At 49.0% G+C, this 16,472-nt stretch overlaps 1 protein-coding gene across 1 annotated transcript in view; it reads right to left on the minus strand.

The window, feature by feature from the left end:
• Positions 1 to 16,472, minus strand: part of KCP (kielin cysteine rich BMP regulator) — a 98,720-nt gene that overhangs the window by 44,086 nt on the left and 38,162 nt on the right. The window contains exons 17-23 of the mRNA XM_060279271.1: positions 11,450 to 11,549; positions 9,532 to 9,617; positions 8,370 to 8,463; positions 6,654 to 6,806; positions 4,829 to 4,935; positions 2,862 to 2,955; positions 209 to 382 (exon numbers count right to left, since the gene is read on the minus strand). Of these exons, the coding sequence (XP_060135254.1) occupies positions 209 to 382; positions 2,862 to 2,955; positions 4,829 to 4,935; positions 6,654 to 6,806; positions 8,370 to 8,463; positions 9,532 to 9,617; positions 11,450 to 11,549 (808 nt within the window). The remainder of the gene's footprint in view (positions 1 to 208; positions 383 to 2,861; positions 2,956 to 4,828; positions 4,936 to 6,653; positions 6,807 to 8,369; positions 8,464 to 9,531; positions 9,618 to 11,449; positions 11,550 to 16,472) is intronic.

Below are 16,472 nucleotides of genomic sequence, written 5' to 3' on the forward strand. Positions count from 1 at the left end.
GCATAGGGGGGAAAGGGAAAAAAAGAAATATATCTTACAATGCGAAGTTAAAACAATTTAGAACAAATTGTGAATCAGCACCATAATCCTCTTTGCATTATCACAATACAAAAAATACAAACGAAATATTTTGTTTCCAATTATACAATTCTGTGATTCCCGGGGTGGGGCGCTTTTGACATTCTAGCCGAGTGCAGGAGATGCTCACCATTGCAGTTGTTCTGGCAGCAGGATCCGGGCAAGGGGTGAGCGCACAGGGCCCCCGGGCACTGCCGGTCCTTGCAGCGCAGTTCCCCACCGGTGCACAAACATGCCTGGCAGGGGTTCAACGGGCTGGGCAGCTCCTCTCCATCCAGCACCACTCGGTTGTCCTGAGTGCAATCTGTGTGGGAATTTTCAGGGAGGCAGGAGAGGATCTAATGTTGATCAATATCCTTCCTAACTTGCGCTAGCAAGTTTATTTACTTAGTAGAGTTTCGCATTCCCCTTTTAAACGCACAGCGGGTAGCTGGTGGCAGGCTTGTGTAAGCCTCTCGCTATACGGTTCCTGGTAAGTTCCCTTATACAGTATCCCTCTTAAAAGAATAAGCATGCCACAATCTTGTCTAAAGTATATAAAAGTAGTTTTCTCTCATTCAGTTCACAGTTGGATCCCTGAAGGCAGACTTTATTACAAAGTATATACAGTGGAACCTCGGTTTATGAACACCTCGGTTTATGAATTTTCGGTTTATGAACGCCGCAGACCCATCTGGAACGGATTAATCCACTTTCCATTACTTTCAATGGGAAAGTTCGCTTCAGTTTATGAACGCTTCAGTTTATGAACAGACTTCCGGAACCAATTACACTCATGTTTCAGTTTATGAACATTTCAGTTTAAGTACTCCGCGGACCCGTCTGGAATGGATTAATCCACTTTCCATTACTTTCAATGGGAAAGTTCGCTTCAGTTTATGAACGCTTCAGTTTAAGTACTCTGCGGACCGTCTGGAACAGATTAATTCACTTTCCATTACTTTCAATGGGAAAGTTCGCTTCAGTTTATGAACGCTTCAGTTTATGAACAGACTTCCGGAACCAATTACACCCATGCTTCGGGTTAAGTACGCTTCAAGTTGAGTACTCCGCGGACCCGCCTGGAACGGATTAATCCACTTTCCATTACTTTCAATGGGAAAGTTCGCTTCAGTTTATGAACGCTTCAATTTAAGTACTCAGCGGACCGTCTGGAACAGATTAATCCACTTTCCATTACTTTCAATGGGAAAGTTCGCTTCAGTTTATGAACGCTTCAGTTTATGAACAGACTTCCGGAACCAATTGTGTTCATAAACCGAGGTACCACTGTACATGTGGCTCTATCCCATGGGTCGGCAAACTAAGGCCCACGGGTTGGATCAGGCCCAATTACCCTCTGGATTCGGCCGGTGGGCGGTCCTGGAATCGCCGCTTGGATCGGCGAGATCGTTCTGGCTGCGACATATTTTTTTTTGCCATTTTTTTCGGGACCCATTCCCTCCCCCTCACACACACCGTGAAGGCGCCTCCTCCCTCCCTCCTCCTGGCTTCTCCCCGCCCTGCAGAGGAAGGGAGCTGGGCTTGAATTGATCATTGATCATTGATAATTTGATAATGGATAATTATGGATATATAACAGATGGACAAGGGTAAAAGTTGCCTTAAATTTAATCTTAATTATGAAACCCATGGAGGGAGGGGAAAGTTCAAAAGAACCTCTTATTTTAATGCCTGAAATGGTTAAGTTCAAATGTATGAAATTGTGAAAAACCAATAAAATTGTTTTTTTATTTTTTATTTTTAAAATATATTTATTAAGATTTTCTGATACATATAAGGATCACACTTAACATTCACAAGAAAATACCATACAAATGAGAGAAAATTTAAAAAAATTAAAGAGAAACAAAAAAGGAAAAAAGGAAAAAAGAAGAAAAAAATATAGAAAACAAATCTTATACTTATGACTTATTAATAATTTTGACTTCCCCAACCCTCCCTCTCCGAGTCTAATTTAAATCCCACAAATACAGCTATTCATACTTAAACAGAAAATTAAAATTAAAAATAAAAAGGAGAACATTTCAATATCATTCCTAATAACATTCTAATTTTTACCATTAATCTCATAACTAACTTCATATTTTTAATCCCTTTAGCCTATAATTTTCCCCCCACAAGTACTCCATTCCTTCCTTTACTATTTTCACTATCCCTTTTAACATCAGATAAAAACTTTTTTCATCCCTCCTTCCCCTGGTTGCCAATTCTCCAGATGCCTAGGCAAGTTCCATTAATACCTTTCCAGTTCCAGACCGTCTCAATCCGTCCACTTAATACATTCACCCATATTCTCACCCCACACCAGCTTTGATCCAATTCAGCCCACCCCCCTCCCTCACCATGCACTGCTGTCTAACTGATTCTTTAATCCATACCCAACGCCATCCTTTCTTTCATTTCCCATACAGATATTTCCCCTGTTTATCTCCCCAGATGGTTGGCTCATTTCCTGGATTTCCTGTTTTTTTTAAAGAATATTCCCTGGAGACTGATGTCTGCACTGTACTTTTAAAGCACCACGACACATCTTTCAACATCCAAAGAATCCCGGGAGCTGTAGTTTGGGTGTTGAGAGTTATTAAGGAGACAACCCTCCCTCTGTTCCTTTCGGAGAGCTTCAGTCCCCATGAAGTTCCCCGTGAAGAGGGATGGGTGGTTATCCATTCTGGGAACCGTCGCACTGCGTGGGGAACAGGGGGGTCTCTCAGCACCCTGAACAAACTACAACTCCCACCTTTCCAGGCGCTGGAATTGGAATTACCCGTGTGGTGACTCACCGGGGCATTTTGGACAGCATGTTCCAGGCCTCCTCTCCGGATGCAGGCAAGTCAGTGGGGGGCAGGGAGTGGGGGAGCAGCGAACGGTGCCATCCTGCGGCGGAGAAGGAGACATTGCTATTTGATATTGCTGTTAAATTTGTATACAGTCATACCTTGGGTTACAGCCGCTTCAGGTTGCGTTTTTTCGGTTGTGCTCTGCGCCGAACCCAGAAGTACCGTAATGGGTTACTTCTGGGTTTTGGCATGTGTGCATGTGCAGAAGCACTAAATTGTGCTTTGCAAATAATAATAATAATAATAATAATAATAATAATAATAATAATAATAATAATTTCCTTTTTGACATCTGATGGGAGGGTGTTCCACAGGGCAGGCTCCACCACCGAGAAGGCCCTCTGCCTGGTTCCCTGCAACTTGGCTTCTCGCAATGAGGGAACTGCAAGAAGGCCCTCAGTACTGGACCTCGGTGTCCGGGCAGAACGATGGGGGTGGAGACGCTCCTTTAGATATACTGGACCGAGGCCGTTTAGGGCTTTAAAGGTCAGCACCAACATTTTGAACTGTGCTCGGAAACGTACTGGGAGCCAATGTAGATCTTTCTATGCGCAGAAGTGCCGAATATCGTTTAGGGCTTTAAAGGTCAGCACCAACACTTTGAACTGTGTTCGGAAACGTACTGGGAGCCAATGTAGAGCTTTCTATGCGCAGAAGTGCCGAATATCGACTCCCCCGTGTGCAGATGCACAGACGCGGGTTGCAAACGCTGCGGGTTGCGAACGTGCCTCCCACATAGATCACGTTTGCAACCCGAGCGTCCACTGTACTGCCCTTTTCCTCCCAAAGAACTCAAGGTGGGTCACACAGCACAAGTGGTTCTGCCCCGAAACCGCGGCCCCTGCTTATGTTCATTCCCTGCCTAAACTGCACAGACTCAGGACCCCTGCAGATATCTTTCAGATTCTGCATCCCTGACTATTTGTGCTCACGATGGTACGGGGTTGCAGGAGAGTTAACAAAGCAGATTAATTTGTGGGTGGTCAGGCTTTGCGAGACCTGAGCTGCTCAACTGACTTGGTAAGGACTGGCAAGACCCAGTTAATTATCTGGCTAGTGAGGCCAAGAAAATGACCTCTGGGCATGCTGGGGCAATGTTCAGGTGCATCTACACACAGGCAAAAACCTACAATAAATAAGTCATAAATTAAATCATTATAACAAAAGGGGAAAAAACCGCTATGTAAAATTGCATAGAAAAGTTTTGGGCTCTACAGTGCCATCTAGTGTTGCATGTTTATAACGCATTCAAAACACAGGGTTTTTTTTACAGGTAGGTAGCCACGTTGGTCTGACGCAGTCAAAATAAAAATAAAAAATCCTTCCAGTAGCACCTTAGAGACCAACTAAGTTTGTCATCACAGGACCCAGGTGGCGCTGTGGGTTAAACCACTGAGCCTAGGGCTTGCTGATCAGAAGTTCAGCGGTTCGAATCCCTGTGACGGGGTGAGCTCCCGTTGCTCGGTCCCAGCTCCTGCCAACCTAGCAGTTCGAAAGCACGTCAAAATACAAGTAGATAAATAGGAACCGCTACAGCGGGAAGGTAAACGGCGTTTCCATGTGCTGCTCTGGTTCGCCAGAAGCGGCTTTGTCATGCTGGCCACATGACCTGGAAGCTGTACGCCAGCTCCCTCGGCCAATAATGCGAGATGAGCGCGCAATCCCCGAGTTGGTCACGACTGGACCTAATGGTCAGGGGTCCCTTTTAAGTTTGTCATAGGTATGAGCTTTCGTGTGCATGCACACTTCTTCTTCTGGTATCTGAAGAAGTGTGCATGCACATGAAAGCTCATACCTATGACAAAGTTAGTTGGTCTCTAAGGTGCTACTGGAAGGATTTTTTATTTTTATTTTGACAGGTTTGTTTGTTTGTTTGTTTTTATGTAGCTGAGTCCCCTGCTGGCTCTCACCAGACACCGGCAGCTCTGGCAGGGATGGTCTGGGTCGATGAACTCTTGACCGTTGCTGTAGAGCCGCTGGTTGTAGGAGCATTGCTGGCATCCTGGGCAGCAGGACCCTGCAGAGGAGGCAGAGGGCGAGAGTCACAATTCAACAACTACTGGGTGTGTCCGTTCCAGATGTTCAATTGCAAATTTCAGACGGGAGGCAGAGGAAAGGTGGTTTGGGCGCCCCTCAGACGTTACAGACAACTCTCCTTTGTCCCAACCAATGCACCCATGCTTGGAAAGTACCGTATCGGCCCGAATATAAGCACCCACAAATAAGCCGCATCTTTAAAATTAAAGGGGGGGAAGGGAAAAAGACAAAACCCGAATATAAGCCGCTCCCTTAAAATTGGAGAGAAAAAGAAGAAAGCCAATTAGATTCAGGGAATGCCGTGCACTTGCTAAAATCGCAAATCGCTGTTCAATTGCTACAATTCGGCAGGCACACTCACACCCGTAACAATACTGCACTGTAAAACATGGAGAAAGCGATGAATGACGTTAGAATTAATTGCACAACAGTCTCAAGCTTGCAAATTGGCAATAGAACTTTTTGTGTGTGTGTGATTTAGCGTATGTCTGTTTCAACAGCAATATCATAAAAAGCCCATTTTTGTCAGGTCGCGAATATAAGCCGCACGTTAACTTTTCACGGTCGGAATTTGGAAAAAGAAAGAAAGTGCGGCTTATATTTGGGCCAAGACGGTATCATGAAAAGGACCTGGAGGGCACCAGGTTGGCAATGGCTGATTTGACGCATGAACGGTATCGGTATCAAGTTTATTGCTTATAGCCAAAGGCTGCTGCAATGTATACAATGTAATTCAGTAAAATATATACAAATTTGGTACAAAACTTAGAACATTTACATTATCAAAACATGAGCTGATCAGCACAAAGCTATGGAAACACTTTAATATACCAGTTGAAACATTAAATAATAAAATTTATAAACTAAAATCATCACATGGCCACTGATGTATTAAAAGAAATATTAAACAATACAATCGATAATTCTGTACAACTTTGGTGAGAGAGCTGCATCCTGGTATGGATGGAGTCAGATAAATTCATCTCCTTTACAGTTAACAGCTACCTCGGCAATATAATTTTTCCTAATTTTCCTGGCGGCATTTGCAAAAAGTGCTACATGCCAGGTCACATATTTATCTGTGTCTGCAAAGAATCATATCAGAAGGATTCTGGGCAGGGGACCTAGTCATTATAGGTAACATAACATATAATGCGTAAGGTCCTCTAATTCAGGGCATCCTCTAATGCAAACACGTTCATTTACTGGAATGCCTCTGTGTCTCCCATCTCTATAAGCAGAGTTTATTGTGTTTAATCGTAACTCTGTAAAAGCTTTCCGGAGTTGTACAAAAGTCAATTCATTAAAATACGTATGTTCGTGGGCCTCTCTAAGTTTAAAATATAATGGAGCGCATGTGGATGAATACATGGAATTTAAATTGTTTTTAGTAGCCACTGTCCTTATGGTACGTTTGAAAAAAAGAATTCTGAGCATGTAGGGAAAGTTCTTTAAGCTCAGACATTGAGAGATCATATTTGCCCATCAGTTGTGCAGTGTGATGTACCCAGTTTTTGAGGGGTAATCCATCCACGAGCTCAATCAGGCATTTTTTGGGAACGGTACAAAGGCATTTGGCGCATCTGTCTGTCTCAGCTGCCCCCTCCCTGTAGCAAAGCCGTAGGGGAGACTCGCCGCTGCCTAGTCCCAGTCAGGGTACCTTGGAGGCTGGCCGGGCCAGGGGCGCTCTCCTCTCACCTTGCAGCTGGGCTGGATGTTGGCAAGGAAGTGGGGGGCAGGGGGTGGGGCTGCACACCGGCTCCCCCTGGAGGCAGATGCAGCTGGTGCAGGGCTCGCCCTCCGGTTCCCACTCAGTGCCGTCTTCAAACTCCACGCTGTCCAGGACACACACTGGTGGGAGAAAGAGAGAGTGGTCGTCATAGGACTGGTGGCGGGGGTCAGTCTGGATGATGCCTGGGGTTCCCTTCTAAAACTGCAATATGCCCGAGCTGGATCCAGATCTCTCATCCCGGAGCACTCAGGAGGAGTGGGAGGGTTGCTCCTGCCTAGGAGTGATTGGCAAAGTCAGTGCCGGATTTAGGTATAATCTAAACCAGGCTTCCTCAACCTTGGCCCTCCAGATGTTTTTGGCCTACAACTCCCATGAACCCAAGCTAGCAGGACCAGTGGTCAGGGGTGATGGGAATTGTAGTCTCAAAACATCTGGAGGGCTGAGGTTGAGGAAACCTGATCTAAACAAGCTACTGCTTAGGGCCCCACTCTCTTGGGGGCCCCCAAAATAATTAAAGGGAAAAAACCTGGATGTACATTTCCAAAATATAAGATAAAAAACAAATGAAATAAAACCTACATACAGCAACAGTGTTTTGTGTTGTGTAGGCTCCTATGAAGTAAGTAATGGGCCCCGCCTGCTTGCCTGCTCCTTAAAATATCAGTGGTTTGCTCCTTTCTATGATGGCAGAAAGTGAGGAGGAATTAAAGAACCTTTTAATGAGGGTGAAAGAGGAGAGCGCAAAATATGGTCTGAAGCTCAACATCAAAAAAAAACCAAGATCATGGCCACTGGTCCCATCACCTCCTGGCAAATAGAAGGGGAAGAAATGGAGGCAGTGAGAGATTTTACTTTCTTGGGCTCCTTGATCACTGCAGATGGTGACAGCAGTCACGAAATTAAAAGACGCCTGCTTCTTGGGAGAAAAGCAATGACAAACCTAGACAGCATCCTAAAAAGCAGAGACATCACCTTGCCGACAAAGGTCCGTATAGTTAAAGCTATGGTTTTCCCAGTGGTGATGTATGGAAGTGAGAGCTGGACCATCAAGAAGGCTGATCGCCGAAGAATTGATGCTTTTGAATTATGGTGCTGGAGGAGACTCTTGAGAGTCCCATGGACTGCAAGAAGATCAAACCTATCCATTCTTAAGGAAATCAGCCCTGAGTGCTCACTGGAAGGACAGATCCTGAAGCTGAGGCTCCAATAATTTGGCCACCTCATGAGAAGAGAAGACTCCCTGGAAAAGACCCTGATGTTGGGAAAGATGGAGGGCACAAGGAGAAGGGGACGACAGAGGATGAGATGGTTGGACAGTGTTCTCGAAGCTACGAACATGAGTTTGACCAAACTGCGGGAGGCAGTGGAAGACAGGAGTGCCTGACGTGCTCTGGTCCATGGGGTCACCAAGAGTCGGACACGGCTAAACGACTAAACAACAACAACATTCTGCATGGACGGGTTGCATGGCCACAGGCACCAATGGCTTGAGATCCCTATTAGGCCCATCAATTACCATATAGCATATATTCAACACAAAAAACAGCGACCATTTGTTGTTGACAAAGGACAGCTGGACATAGAAAGGGCCCCATTACCGTACCTTCAGGGAGCTGAGGGCCTCATCAAACCTCAATCCGGCCCTGGGCAAAACTTTGCCTGCCCCAGGGTTCAAGGCTCACCTTTGCAGAGTGGGCAGCAGTACTCTGGGTCTTGGATGGGCTGGGGGCAAGTCGAGGGGGGGCACACCTCCTCCTGGCACCGGACGTGCCCATCCTGTAGACAGGAAAGAAAAAGGTCGGCGGCATCTCGCAGGACTCTGGCTCGGAAAGTATTACGGGGTGCCGCTCGTGTTTCGAGATAGATGCGAGCTGCTCTGAGCGCCAAGGCGCGTCACGAATGAATAAGGAAGCAAATATATACGCCACACTGAGCTCCTTGGAGGGGTGAAATGTTAGAATAAAAATAATAAATGGACCTATTCCCCCCACCACCCACCCTAAAGAAGCAGGGGGTGTTTGCAGTAAGGAAAGTGACAGGAAAATGCACTGGAAAGTGTGGGATAGCACTTGCTCTGATGCAACATCATCTAATCTCCCCACAAGCAAATCAGAATGAATGGTAATGAAATAGGCAACTTCGTCTAATCTCCCCACAAGCAAATAAGAATGGATGGTAATGAAATAGGCTACTTCGTCTAATCTCCCCACAAGCAAATCAGAATGAATGGTCATGAAATAGGCAACTTCGTCTAATCTCCCTACACGCAAATCAGAATGAATGGTAATGAAATAGGCAACTTCATCTAATCTCCCCACAGACAAATCAGAACGAATGGTTATGAAATAAGGAACTTCATCTAATCTCCCCACAAGCAAATCAGAACAAATGTTATGAAATAAGGAACTTCATCTAATCTCCCCACAAGCAAATCAGAATGAATAGTCATCAAATAAGGAACTTTGTCTAATTTCCCCACAACAAACCAGAATGAATGGTTACGAAACAGTTAACTTCATCTAATCTCTCCACAAACGAATTAGAATGAATGGTCAGGAAACAGCAACTTCGTCTAATCTGTCCGCAACCAAATTAGAACGAACAATAACGGAGTATCAATACCGTCTAATCTCCCCACAACCGAACCAGAATGAATGGTTATGAAACAGGCGGCTTCGTCTAATCTCTCCAGAAAACAAATGTTCAATCAAACAGGCCATCTGGAAGCAACGAGTGACTTGCTGGAGAGAAAGGGATGGCGAAGAACCCCTCCCTCCCCGCTGTGATGAGTGGCACCCCCCCCCTGGGCACAGCCCCTCCCTGCCCCACCCCTGCCCTACTCACTGAGCATGTGCACTGCAGGCAAGGGCTGCCACCTGCAGGCCGGAAAGTGTCTCCGTTCTGGAAGGGCCGTCCTTCAAATTCACACACTGTCCAGGCAGATCGAAGAAAGGGGAGACAGGAGCAAGAGGTCAAGAGAATGGCGTTTAAGCTCCCCCCCAAATGCTGAATCAACTGTGGGGTCAGGATCCTGCCCAATCCTGTCCTCTGCCCTTCCCCCAGGACCCTCCTGTCCAAGCCCCCCACAACCCACAACCCAATTTAGGCTCCTGAAATTGCCCAAGGATGACGGCTGGGACTCTGCCACCAGCCAAAAACATTTCTGTTCCGGCAGGCCTGTGCAGGCAGTTCAGAATACATCCTCCCCAATGGCTATAACGGACGCCGTTTAACTTTTGAAAAATGCTTTTTATTGCATGGTTTATATTTTTACCGCTGCAAACCGCTTTGATATATTTTTGTTATGGCACAGTGGTGCACAGATAATTTTTATAAGGAATCAAACAAATATATTTATAGCAACACCTTGAACTTGGGCGGGTAGCTGCTAGTTGCCCAAAGATGGGAGGAGGACAAACTATCTACAAAAGAAGAATGGTTGACCAAGATGAGGGACTATTCCGAATTGGCGAAAATGACTGGGAAAATCAGAGATTGAGAGGACAATAAATTTAATAAAGAAAGGGGAAATTTCATAAGGGACTTGAAAGAACGCTGTAAACAATTTAAAACATGGGTGGGATTTTAAAAACACTTGCAATGAAGCGAGAACTCCATTCAATGATGAGAATTGAGTTTTAAGAAAATATGGAGAACATGATATGATGCAGTTTGAAAAGAATGTCTGGGGAAACCATGGAGGGCTGGAGAGAAGTTCGGGGATTCTGAGAATCCTATTTGTAAAATGATTATGATTTATGTGTGATGATAAATGTTAAAAGTGAAAAGGGAAAGGGAAAAAAAGAATTTGGCTGGGGAGCAGATTGCATACCCTCCAACATTTCTCTGATAAAAATCGGGATGTTCTATTCAATAATAATAATAATAATAATAATAATAATAATAATAATAATAATAATAATTTTACTATTATACCCCACCCATCCCGACTGGGTTGCCCCAGCAACTCTGGGCAGCTTCCAACATATATATATATAACATATTCCCACCCCCACATACAGGGCTGCCATCAATGGCTCAGGGAGTCCCATAACTCCATCCCCTCCAACATTCCTCCGATGAAAATAAAGGTAAAGGTAAAGGGGCCCCTGACCATCAGGTCCAGTCGTGTCCGACTCTGGGGTTGCGGCGCTCATCTCTCTCTATAGGCCGAGGGAGCCGGCGTTTGTCCGCAGACAGCTTCCGGGTCATGTGGCCAGCATGACAAAGCTGCTTCTGGCGAACCAGAGCAGCTCACGGAAACACCGTTTACCTTCCCGCTGGAGCGGTACCTATTTATCTACTTGCACTTTGATGTGCTTTCGAACTGCTAGGTGGGCAGGAGCTGGGACCAAGCAACAGGAGCTCACCTCACCCCATTGCAGGGATTCGAACCGCCGACCTTCTGATCAGCAAGCCCTAGACTCTGTGGTTTAACCCACAGCGCCACCTAGGGACGCCCTAAGGAAAGGCGGGACATTCCAGGATCAAATCGGAAACCGGGGCGGCTTCTGTAAATCCGGGACTGTCCCTGGAAAATAGGGACACTTTGGGGGAGGGGTCTGAGACTGGCAACCAGTGCGATCTCTGAGTGCAGGTGTTACATGCTGGCGAGGCCACACTGCTGTCAGCAATTGTGCTGCAGCATCCTTCCCCGACCGCAGTTTCCGGATCAGGTGCAACAAGGGAAGCCGCCCAGAGAGAGCCTCGCAGTCATCCGGCCTGATGATGATGACGATGATGTGGGCAGGAGGCAACTCACCAGCGCAGGTTGGGCAGCACTGTCCTGGGAGTTTGCCCGGGTGGCTGCAGGACAGTGGAGGGCATTTGGGCACGGCTTGCTCGCACGAAACCTCCCCGGCCTGTTGGAAGAAGAAGAGTTTGGATTTGATATTATTATTATTATTATTATCATTATTATCATTATTATTATTATTATTATTTATACCCCGCCCATCTGGCTGGGTTTCCCCCACCACTCTGGGCGGCTTCCAACAAATAGCAAAATACATTAAAATGTTGTTGTTTAGTCGTTTAGTCGTGTCCTACTCTTTGTGACCCCATGGACCAGAGCACGCCAGGCACTCCTGTCTTCCACTGCCTCCCGCAGTTTGGTCAAACTCATGTTCGTAGCTTCGAGAACACTGTCCAACCATCTCGTCCTCTGTCGTCCCCTTCTCCTAGTGCCCTCAATCTTTCCCAGCATCAGGGTCTTTTCCAAGGATTCTTCTCTTCTCATGAGGTAGCCAAAGTTACAGATTAAAAACTTCCCTAAAGAGGGCTGCCTTTAGGTGTTTTCTAAATGTCAGGTAGTTGTTTATCTCCTTGACCTCCGATGGGAGGGCGTTCCACAGGGCGGGCACCACTACCAAAAAGGCCCTCTGCCAGGTTCCCTGTAGCTTTGCTTCTCGCAGTGAGGGAACCGCCAGAAGGCCCTCGGCGCTGGATCTCAGTGTCCGGGCAGAACGATGGGGGAGGAGACGCTCCTTCAGGTATATAGGACCGAGGCCGTTTAGGGCTTTAAAGGTCAGCACCAACACTTTGAATTGTGCTTGGAAACGTACTGGGAGCCAATGCAGATCTTTCAAGACCGGTGTTATGTGGCGCTGGATCTCAGTGCCCGGGCTAAACGATGGGGGTGGAGACGCTCCATCAGGTATACTGGACTGTTATGTACTGAGCTGAATCCTAGAACAATAGGATTCAGAATCAGCGGGAGCTACCCAATCCAACTCCAGGTGGAAGTGAATCCGAAACCGGATTGGCCTGCTGGAGCAGCCAATCAGGCGGCTGGCAGAAGTGAATCTGCTACCTGATTGGCCTGTAGGAGCAGCCAATCAGGCTGCAGGCAAAAGTCAATCCACAATATAATTGGCCCACAGGTGTAGCCCTGAAGTAGCCAATCACGCAAGGCCCATTGTGTAAATAATGTATATAAGCAGATGGTTTTGGGAAAAGAGCCATTCGTCTTCTCTTCTCCTCCTTGATGACTATGAGCTGAATAAAGAGCATGAAATTCACTCTTGACTCCGAGTATATTTCACTGGCGACGAGGATGGGATCCTGCTGAGCTGACCGCCACCACGCACTGCACCGCAGCACCGCCACCTGCTGCACCGCTGCATCGCACCGTGCACCCAGGCTTCAGCTCCAGGACCCAAGGAACCCAGAATGGCAACCGACAGCAGCTTCTCGCCATTCAAACCAGCATCAGGAGACTGGGAAGGGTACGCCGCCCGTTTCAACTTCCTCCTGCAAGCGAAAGAAGTCACCAACGATGCCATGAAGAGGGCGACATTCTTCAGCGTCTGTGGAGAGGAGACGTTTGAAATCGCCCGGGCTCTCCTTGCACCTAGAGATGTCGCTACCGTCTCTTACAAAACAATAATGGAACGGCTGAAGGAGCACTTCTCACCACAGCCCTCGGTGGTAGCTTGCCGAAATGCCTTCTACGCAAAACGGCAAGCCCCGGGGGAAACCATAACTGGGTTTGTGACCTCCCTCCACCAAGCCGCCCGGTTATGCAACTTCTCAGAATTGGAGAACATGCTTCGTGACCGCCTCGTCGGTGGCCTGAGGGACGAGATGTTGCAACGACGCCTCTACGCCAAAAAAGACCTCACGTTCCAGATTGCTCTGGAGGAAGCCCTGGCAACCGAAGCCGCCGAGAGGTCAACGCAAGAGGCACGACCGGCCCCGCCATCCCAACCGAGGGTCTACCACGAAGACCTCACCGACGAATCCGAATCTGACAGGGAGGAAGTACACCGAGTACAGCGGCGCACTCAAGCAGCACACACACCACAGCAGCCTCGACGAGAAGGAGGGAACTGTGCAAGCTGCGGGGAGAACCACGAGAGGAGGACCTGTCGTTTCCGCAATGCAGAGTGCAGGCAGTGCAGAAAATTGGGACACATCGCCCGGGTGTGTCGGGCTCGACTCACCCGTCGACAAGCATCAGATGACCGACCCAGGAGCCCCAGGTCACACGGCACCATGCACCAAGGCAACTCGACGGAGATCACGGACTACCAGGTATTCCAGTTGCCCCATCCCAGCACAGAGAAAATTTATATAGAGGTACAGATAGAGGGAGCCCCATGCCGCATGGAGCTGGACACGGGTTCAACTCTATCCATAATCTCGGCCCGAACATTAAGGGAACTGTGCCCTAATGGGGGTCCCAAACTAAGGCCGGCCCCATTCACCCTCCGGGACTTCCAGAAACGTAAGGTCCCTACTATGGGGGTGGGGACCTTCAGGGTGCAATATCGAGGGCGAAAGCAACAATTGGACTTGCTGGTAGTTAAGGGCCCCTACGTTAGCTTACTGGGACTGGCATGGTTTGGACCTCTGGGGCTAGCCGTTACCGGGGTGAACCGCACTAGCTTACAAGTGGACGTGGACGCCATATGCAAAGAGTTTCCAGGGGTTTTCGATGGGGCATTGGGACGATATACAGGACCCCCCATTGCCCTACAGCTAGACCCCGCTGTACGACCCATCAGGCACAAGGCCCGCCGGGTCCCGTTCGCCCTGAAACCCCGCATAGACGAGGAATTGGACCGGCTCGTGGAGCAAGGAGTGCTGGAGCCGGTGCCCAACGCCCCCTGGGAAACTCCAATTGTCACACCCGTCAAGCCTAACGGTTCGGTCCGCATCTGTGCAGACTACAAATGCACCATAAACAAGGCTCTCACGGCCCATGCATACCCAGTGCCAGTGGTCAGCCATGTCCTCGCCACCCTGGCTGGGTCAAAAATCTTTGGCAAACTGGACTTGGCCCAAGCGTATCAACAGTTGCCTGTGGACGAAGCCACAGCAGAGGCTCAGACGATTGTGACGCACAGAGGGGCATTCAGAGTAAAGCGGCTGCAATTTGGCGTTAGCGTGGCACCAGGCATATTCCAGAATCTAATGGACTCTCTCCTTAAAGGGATTCCTGGTGTCACCCCCTTCTTCGATGATGTACTGATCGCCGGGCCCACACCAGAGGAATTTGAGGACCGCCTCCGCTCCGTCCTGCACCGTTTCCAGACGGCGGGCCTCAAGGTGAAGCGGGAAAAGTGTTTACTGGGAGTGCCGCAGGTGGACTTTCTGGGATTTAAGGTGGACGCAGAAGGGGTCCATCCAACCGGTGACAAGGTACGGGCCATTTGTGAGGCCCCAGCGCCCAAGAGCAAGCCCGAACTTCAGTCATTCTTGGGACTATTGAACTTTTACCATGCCTTCCTTCCCCATAAGGCAGCGGTAGCGGAGCCCCTACACAGACTCCTAGATAAAAGGGCCCCTTGGGTGTGGGGCCAGCGACAAAGGGCCGCATTCCAGGCAGTCAAGGACTTGCTCGTCTCGAACTCGGTCTTAGCACACTTCGACGAGAGGCTGCCAGTGGTGCTGGCATGCGACGCCTCTCCCTATGGCATCGGCGCTGTCCTGGGACACCAACTCCCGGATGGAAGAGAGGTGCCGGTGGCATACTTCTCCCAGACGCTTGCTGCAGCCGAACGAAACTACTCACAGATTGACAAGGAGGGTCTGGCAATCGTGAAGGGCGTAAAAAAATTCCATGATTTCTTGTACGGGCGGCCCTTTACCATAGTGACTGACCACAAGCCGTTGCTTGGCCTGTTTGCCCCTGAGAAGCAGACCCCCCAAGTGTTGTCTCCACGTGTCCTCAGGTGGTCAATTTTCCTTGCCGGCTACCAGTATGCACTAATCCACCGCCCTGGGAAGGCGATGGGCCACGCAGACGCCCTCAGCAGGCTACCACTACCAGAAACAGGCCCCGACCCAGCGCCTGCGCAAGAGGTTATGACCCTGGAGCTGCTTCCCGACCGACCCATTCAGGCACAAGAAGTTGCGCACCATTCCACAAAAGATAGGGTCATCTCCCGGGTCCTGGACTGGGTGTGGCGAGGATGGCCCAGCAGCAGCCCCGGGCCAGAATTCGCTGGCTACACAAACCGCAAACATGAACTGTCGGCCCACAAGGGGTGCCTGTTATGGGGAAGCAGGGTTGTTGTTCCCCAGCCCCTCCGCAAAAGGGTCCTCACAGCCCTACACGAGACACACCCAGGGGTAGTGAGGATGAAGGCCCTTGCCAGGAGTTATGTGTGGTGGCCGGGGATTGACAGAGAGATAGAGGCCTGGGTCCAACACTGCCAGACCTGCCAAGAATCCCGCCCGGATCCCCCAAGGGCCCCAGTCCAGCCCTGGGAGTCCGCCCGACATCCATGGTCACGCTTGCACGTGGACTTCGCTGGCCCCTTCCAGGGAAAAACATTCTTCATAGTGGTGGATTCCTACACCAAATGGCTGGAGGTCGCACTGGTACCATCCACTTCTACGGCGGCAGCCATCCGGGTACTACGTAAGCTGTTTGCGACCCACGGGCTCCCTGACACCCTCGTCTCGGACAATGGAACCGCATTCACGTCAGAGGAGTTCCAGACCTTCACAGCGCAGAACGCCATCCGCCACATCCGCTCAGCACCATTCCACCCTGCCACCAATGGCCAAGCGGAGCGCATGGTGCGGACCACCAAGGACAGCCTCCGCCGCATGACACAAGGGGACTGGGAATACCGCCTTGCCGCATTTCTTCTAGCACAGCACAGCACCCCAAGCACAACGACGGGCCGGAGCCCAGCTGAATTACTAATGGGCCGGCGCCTTGCAACTAGACTGGACCGACTTCACCCCGACAGAGCTCAGGATGAGGTAGTGGTGGGGAAAGGCAGGAACCCCCGGACATTTGTGGCCCAGGACCCAGTGTATGCAAAGAA

The sequence above is a fragment of the Zootoca vivipara genome, chromosome 10 (genome assembly GCF_963506605.1).
Source record: "Zootoca vivipara chromosome 10, rZooViv1.1, whole genome shotgun sequence".
Classification (NCBI taxonomy): Eukaryota; Metazoa; Chordata; class Lepidosauria; order Squamata; family Lacertidae; genus Zootoca; species Zootoca vivipara.